At 63.4% G+C, this 7516-nt stretch overlaps 1 protein-coding gene across 2 annotated transcripts in view; it reads right to left on the bottom strand.

Moving 5' to 3' along the window:
- TFDP1 (transcription factor Dp-1) overlaps window positions 1-7408 on the bottom strand; it is a 17384-nt gene extending 9976 nt beyond the window's left edge. Inside the window, exons 1-2 of one of the 2 annotated variants that reach the window (XM_040267491.1) lie at window positions 7346-7408; window positions 6941-7015 (exon numbers count right to left, since the gene is read on the bottom strand). In XM_040267491.1, coding sequence (XP_040123425.1) covers window positions 6941-6952 — 12 coding nt within the window. In that variant the 5' untranslated portion in view covers window positions 6953-7015; window positions 7346-7408. Of the gene's footprint in view, window positions 1-6940; window positions 7146-7345 lie in introns of those variants that run through there. The other variant, XM_040267490.1, reaches the window with a different exon arrangement.
- Window positions 7409-7516: the final 108 nt, after the last annotated feature.

Raw genomic sequence — 7516 nt, 5'->3', positions numbered from 1 at the left:
CCGCCGCCCCTCGGGGAGCCCCGGCTCGATCAGAGTGCTGGACACGCGGGCGCCCCTGACCCCGGGACGGACCACGCCCTCCGGGACGGACCACGCCCCCAGCCGTTCCCCACCGCAGCCCCTCGAGGAGCCCAGGCTAGATCAGAGCGCTGGACACGCGGGCGCCCGTGACCCCGGGATGGACCACGCCCCCCAGCCGTTCCCAGCCGCCGCCCTTCGAGGAGCCCCGGCTCGATCTGAATGCTGGACACGCGGGCGCCCTGACCCCGGGATGGACCACGCCCCCAAGCCATGTCCAGCCACCGCCCCTTGGGGAGCCCCGGCTCGATCAGAGCGCTGGACACGCAGGCGCCCTGACCCCGGGATGGACCACGCCCCCCAGCGCAGCAGGCCTCGGGCCCTCTAGGCCCCGCCCCACCACCCACGGGAACGCCTAGGCGGCAACCAGGACTGGGGTGGGGGGCACGGAGGGAGACGGGGCAGGCTCCCTGCTTCATCCCCAAAGCTCTGCGCTGATTTAGACGGTTGGTTTAGCACAAGACATTTTCACTCAAACCCTGATCTTTCTGAAAAGCAAAGGAGACAAGAGAGAGAGAAGACCCCTGCCAGGCCCTCAAGCCTAATCCCAGGAAGCACAGGGCCAGGCGGCGTGGGGCGGCACAGACCCGGCCGGAGGGGCCGGGGGCGCGCAGACACCTGGAGGCCGCCTGCTCGCGAGGCCGAGCGCCAGCTGTGAACTCGGGCGTGCTCTCCAGAGCTTAGCCCGAAATGGTGGTGCACTTGCCCCTCGTGCTGAAGGATGGCAAAGGCCACGTGAACGTCCTTGATTCCTGGGGTGCAAGTCGAGAGGAAGCCACTGCCTGATGGGGACATTCAGCTCACAAAGAGACACATCCAGCCTCCAAACCAAAGATCAACTGAAACCGAAACCAGCTTGAAACTTCGCCCGTCAGGCGGCGCGGCTTCGTGGGTTAAGTTATCGTCAAATTTGGTGCTGAGATCAGGGTGTTAAGATGGGTGGAAGCAGGTGTGACTGGCACGCCCGTCTGGGGAAGCCATCTGGGCACGTCTCTGACGCCGTGCATGCCTCTGCGGGTGTCCGGGGCAGCTGCTCCACTGAGGACCCAGAGTGGGTTATCGTGGTGCACTTGTGCCAACGTGAGAGACCCCTCGGCTCTGGCCTGGCCGCGAGGCACCAGCAGAGGGGATGTGGCGAGCTAACCACCCCTCTTCAGGCCACCACTCAACGGTTTCCCTTCTAAACACCCACTCGTGCCGTTTGTATCCGTTACTGAAACCCTGGGGAAAACTGCAATCTAGAAGGTCGCATTCAGGGTCTTCAAATGTCCTCCAACCCTACAAAAACCAAAGCTGGCATGGCGGGCCAGTTCATGCGACAAGCGCATGCGGGCGGCCCGCTCACTAAGGGCTCGCGCTCCATGCCAGGGGCCCAGGGCCCACACACGTGTTCCAGCGTTGCAAGATGAGCTCAGGGAGAAGGTCTCATTGTTTATTATTTCCCGTCTTAGCTCACTTTTCGTAACTGACCACCTATGATTCCCCAACAGATCAAATAAACACGCAGCTGCTAAACACGAGGCAGAAGGAAAAAGTGAGTGACTCAGGAGCAGCGACAGCGCAGGCGCGGGCAGCTCGGGGCGCCGCCCGCGGGGAATGCGCCTGCACCACGGGCCACGGACGACCGCGGCCACCCCAAGAGGGGCGACACGGGCTCCCAGCAACTGCTCTCAGATGGGCCGGCACACCGCTCTGCTCTCCCACTCGCCTGCGTTTTGTATTCACGTACAACTCACGCCACGTTTACAGCCACAAGAAACGCTCCTCGAACTGTTTAAGCAGCTCACATTCGCTCCTCATGGAAGCTTTGCTGAATGGAAAACCCGAGGTCGGAGATGGAAAGCTGCAGGGTGACACCGTCAACCAACACAGGAGACTCCCTGCTGAGACAGGCACGCGCCACCAGGACACTCCCAAGGGGCCAGGACCCCCACACCTGTCAGCGGGGTGGGGAGGCCCAGGAGGTTGGCCTGAGGGGCCAGCAAGCCCTCACCTGTCTCTGGGGCAGGGAGGCCCAGGAGACCAGGCCCAAGGGGTTGACTCTCCTGTCTCCGGGGCGGGGAGGCCCAGGAGGCCAGGCCCGAGGGGCTGGCCCTCCTGTCTCTGGGGCGGGGAGGCCCAGGAGGTCAACCTGAGGGGTTGGCTCTCCTGCCTCCGGGGTGGGGAGGCCCAGGTGGCTGGCCTGAGGGGCTGGCTCAACTGTCATCAGGGCAGGGAGGCCCAGGAGGTCGGCCTGAGGGGCTGGCTCTCCTGTCTCTGGGGGCGGGGAGGCCCAGGAGGGCGGCCTAAGGTGCCAGCACGCCCTCATCTGTCTCTGGGGCGGGGAGGCCCAGGAGGTCAGCCCGAGGGGCCAGCACACCCTCTCCTGTCTCCGGGGCGGGGAGGCCCAGGAGGGCGGCCCAAGGGTTGGCTCTCCTGCCTCCTGTCGTCCCTGGTCTGCAGGCAGAGGCCCCCTGAGGTCTGTCCAGCGCTGCTCCCCAGCCCCAGCCCAGGTCCCCAGCACAGGACCCGGGACACGGGCGTCAGAGGCGCTGTGTTTGCGAGCCCAGCAGATGGACGGGGTTTGCTGTTTCAAACCAGAATCCCCTTTATAACTGGATCCTGGGAAACAGGAGCCCAACAGACAACGTCCTGAGGCAAACGACAGAGGCTAAGAGAAAGAAGACCAGCTTCAAACTGGACCCTCAGAACCACACATAGCGCCTCAGCTCAAAGCCTGGACGGGGCACGGCCAGGGCACCCCAGCAGCCCGCTCCCGCCAGGCCCTTGGTGCTGACAGACCCTGGCGGCAGGCAGCCATCTAACGGAGGGGCCCAAGGATGTCCCACCTCTGCCTGGGCTGAGGCAGCAACACCCCCAGAGGCCTGGCCCTCACGCAGGGAGTGACCCCAGGGCTGTGGCCCCAGCCCAGCCCCAGCTAACAAACAGCACGAAACCGCAGAGAGAGGACCCAGGCCTGGCGTCTGAGCAAGAGCCGTCTGCTGTTCTATGCTGGAGAAAAGCGAGACTCATTCAGCAGCAGAGAGAACAGCTTTAACAAGGTGACTGTGTGTGGAGAACAGCCCAGGGGTCACACTGCGCCAGGCTGGGCCTCCCAAGCCCTGGGGGCGCCTTCAGCCCAGGGACGGGGCCGGGTGGCGCCCGACGGTCAGGACGCGGGCAGCACCAGGTGTGACACGCCGGGCACTCCAGGGCCGCACTCACCACTAAGCCGTGACTTCCTGCTGTTCACACAGCAGAAAGAAAAGCTCAAACACGAAAACCCGTCACAAGAACAAGCACAGGAGTGCTGCCTTGGTGCTCGGCGGCGCTGGCTGGGTGTTCTCACTCGGGCCTCGGGCGGGAAGGAAAGGGTCGCTCAGCACCCGGCCGGCTCAGCCTGGCGAGGCCTGGGTACCAAGCACGTGCCCGCTGCCCCGGCCACTGGAAAGCGACACGCAGGACGTGTGTTTTAGACAAGCTTGCTAAACCAGACCTCGGGAGCTCAGGCTTGGCACAGTTTCTTTGGGTTTCCTGCCCTCGACAGCATGATCCAGGGATGTTACCATGAACTCGAAACACCATGGGCAACCACAGAGCAGCTACAACCGCGACCCACTGGCCAGCTCGGGGCTGAGCCAGGCTCTCCCGCCAGCATGAGGCCACCCCGGCTCCCACAGCCAAGGGAGGGGGAGGCACACAAGAGTCCTGGACCATCTGTGCCGACAGGGCTGTGACTCCACACAGCGGCTGCCCCTGCTCACTACAGACCAGTGTGGCACTGGGTGAGGACGAGGACGGGTCCTCCCGGGGGCACGGCGGGCCTGCATCTCCTCCTCTGAGAGCTGAGGGCTGTTGCAGGCCCCCCGGCCAATTCCAGACAACTAGAGCCGCAGCACAGGCTCTTTATAACCACGGTCTTCCAGAGGCCAAGGACTCCCAGTCGCTCACGGGGCCAGACTGGGGGGAGGACAGCCCAGGCAGGGGCATGTGAGCACCACACGCTCAGCACACACACCCAGCACACACGCGAACACACATGCTCGGCACACATATATACCCAGTCACGTGTGTACACAGTAATCACACGCATGCATGCACACACGTACACACACGCTCAGCACACGTGCACACATACCGGACACATTTGGGTGCACACATGCTTGGCACACGTGTGCACATGCACAAACCCAGTGCCCACACGTGTACACTCAGCACACATGTATACACATCCAACACACGTGTACACACAGCACACACACGTGACACGCGTGCTTGGTGCACATATTTACACACATGCTCAGCACACGTGCACACACCCAGCATGTGCACACATTGTACACACACGCTCAGCACACATGCACACATACTGTGCACACACTCGGCAGACACGTGCACACACTCGGCACACGCGCGCACACACTCGGCACACACATGCACACACTCGGCACACACGCGCGCACACTCGGCACACACGCGCGCACGCTCGGCACACACGCGCGCACGCTCAGTGCACGTCGGATGCCGTCCCCCTGTGCATCACACAGCTGCAGTGTTCAGAGCAAGGTGTATCTGATAGTGACAGGGGCCCCTGTCAGACGGAAATCCATCCCTGCCTTGCCACCCCAGGAGCGTCCCACACACTGAAAACCCCCCGATCACGATCTTCTCACCAGACCCAAGGCGCAAAATAAAGCCCGCAGACAAAACCAATGAACCACACGTTCACTCGTCAGGGCAACAGGTTCCCACAGGGGAGGGAACAGGCACCCCTGGACGGCGCGCCCAATGCCACAGTCGCCCACCTGCAGGCCTCGCTGACCTGGGGGTCTCACTGCAAGATTCCTGGAACTACCCCACATACGCACGGAAGACAGTCCCCAAGCTCCAAGGTGAGTCCCACAAACCAGGGCCGAGGGCCTGGGGGCAACAACGGGCCAGGGAGTGAAGGACGCGCTGAGACCCACTTTTCAAAGGGAATATGGCAGCAAACCCTGAGGCGTCGGGCTCTGTCCCCATCACGGGAAGCGGTTAGACACAGGAATGGCAGCGTCCCGCCGCGTGTCTCTGTAGACAGAGACTCACACCGCTCTGAGCGCTAGAAACAGCAGCCCCAGGACAGGCGGCGGCTCAGAGCTCAAGCACGGCCCCCACCTCACCCTCCAAGTTCAGGGGAAGAGCACGCTTCTTCCTTGACTCGGGCCCACCCTGCCCACCACCACTCCTGCAGACCCCACACCCCCAGTGAGGCAGACGGAGCAGGGTTCTGAGCCCGATGCCTGGAACAGGGCGGGGAGCATCTCCAGCTTGCTGGGGAGACCTGCTTGCCCCACAGGGATGCCCAACGCCACCCCTCCCCAGCCCCTCAACCTCCTCCACTGGGACCCCCAGCATCAACTCCAGCCCCCCAGGCCCCAACAGGCCCCATGGAGCCCCCAGAGCTCTGCCCCCGTGCCCTGGCATCCCAGCCCACCCACTTCACCTCAAGGGGCTTCGACTTACATCTGAGACCACAGTTAGGCCCTGTGACCTAAGTCAACACTGGCTGCGGAGTCATCTTCCCAGACTCAAACGTCACACGCGCCTTAGACACAGACGGCAGGAGAGAGAGCCGGCTGCCGACCACCAGCCCAGCTGAGACCTGGCTCCGGCACACCGACAGCTCAGCTCAGCACAGGCGCGGCCGCCTCACCTGCGCCCCACTCTCAGGCCGGCATCACCTACTCCAGAGGCACCTCCCTGCCCCACGGCGGACGGGCCGTGTCACCCCACCCACCACCCGGCCGCTTGCGCTCCATCAGGCTGCATCTCCAGGAGGGACCGAGGACAAGGTCGCTGGGCCGTGCTTCTCCTGCAGCCGGGCGGGGCAACAACCATCCGCCCTGATACCCCCCAGGTGCCTCGGAGGAGTCAAAACCCTCAGGGGTTCACACAGCAAAGCAGGCAAGCCAGGCCCCCGCCCGGCCTTCATCCTGGGGCAAACAGAGCAGAGGACCCGGTGTAAGTCACCCCCACGGCACATGCAGGCTACGACTTTCACCACAGACACGCCACCCGGGAAGCTGAGCTTGCCCCCACGGAAGGGCTGCAAGTGTGCCATTCCGGCCCCACAGACACGGACACGCTGCGCCTCGGGCTGTATTTCCAACTCTGTGCAACTGACGAGTAAGTAAGTAAAGAACCTCTCTTCCCGACATTCACAGAACAGCATGTTCCGAGAAACACCGACAGACAGAGCTGGGGTTTCAGGGAACTTCACTGATGCTACCAAGGTTAGGACGGAGCGCCACAGCCCATGAAGTCAGCTCTGCGTGGAGGCCTAAAAGCCTATTTCTTGCAAAATGCAAAAAAGTTTACTCAGGGTATTCTATGGGTTCACGACAAACGTAAACAAAGCAGAATTGTTCACACTCTGTGTATCACATTTCATTTTTTTCTGAGAAAAACAGTTGCCAAGTCCAGTGCTGAGCGTTTTCACGGCTGGAAGCTGAACTAACTCCCAGGGGGCACACAAAGCAGGTGCTCAGGGAGGCTCGTCAGCCCCGCGCCTCCACAGGCAGGGGGTCCTCTCACAGAGCCCTGGCTGATTCGCAAATCAGCCAGCCTCCAGGAGACCCAGGAGCCGGCTGCGGCCAGCCTCGAGACGCAGCCTGCCGCCGCTCAGGCCTGCGTGGCCCAGGCAGAGGCCAGCATGGCCCAGGCCACGCGCAGCGCCACCGGCTGTCCCCGCCTCCTCACCTTTACTTTGTCTCTTTGCTGGAAAGGTCTGAACACCGACAGGCCCGCAGTTTATGTGTGGTCATTCTGAAACAAGGTGGGGAGTGACCGAGAACGCAGTGCTGGGCAAGCATCAGTCCAGCACAAAGCAGACATACGTACTCACATCTTTGGCCATGTTACCAGATCCGTGAAATCGATGCTAGCAACGGTCACCCTCCAGAAAAGAAAAATGGATTTCCTGGTAAAAAGAAGGAGAGAGGAGGAATGAGCCAGGCTGAAATGAGAAGTTGACACCACCACCGTCCCCTCAGCATCACCACCCATCTAAGCGGCAGGAGTCCCTTCCTCTCCAAGCCCACACTCCGTCCCGGGGGCGCGGCCCAGAAACGCCCCCCACCCGGGGACTTTAAAGTCATCTCAGGCAGGGAAGCGTCCACCACCCGGCTGCCCGCCGGCCTCCCCGAGGCGCACAAAGACCCGGCGTGGATCAGCCTGGCACCACGGCCCGAGCCCCCACCCGGAGCGGCCCCGCGCGCACGCGCTACCCGTGGACGCCCCCGGGGCCCACCCGCGACCACCGGCCGACCGGTAACTCTGACAGGTGGGCGTCCGGGGCCCTGGCCTCCGGCCTGTCACTAGGCCGCGGCCGCCTCCCGCGAGCGCCCCCCGCGCGCCGGAACCGGCAGTCGGCGGGCAGGTGGGGCCCGCGCCCCGGACCTCGGACCCCGGCCCCGCGCGC

Source organism: Oryx dammah, unplaced genomic scaffold (genome assembly GCF_014754425.2).
Source record: "Oryx dammah isolate SB20612 unplaced genomic scaffold, SCBI_Odam_1.1 HiC_scaffold_24, whole genome shotgun sequence".
Taxonomy (NCBI): Eukaryota; Metazoa; Chordata; class Mammalia; order Artiodactyla; family Bovidae; genus Oryx; species Oryx dammah.
Note: the sequence above shows the minus strand (reverse complement) of the source record. Positions and strands in the feature narration are given on the sequence as shown.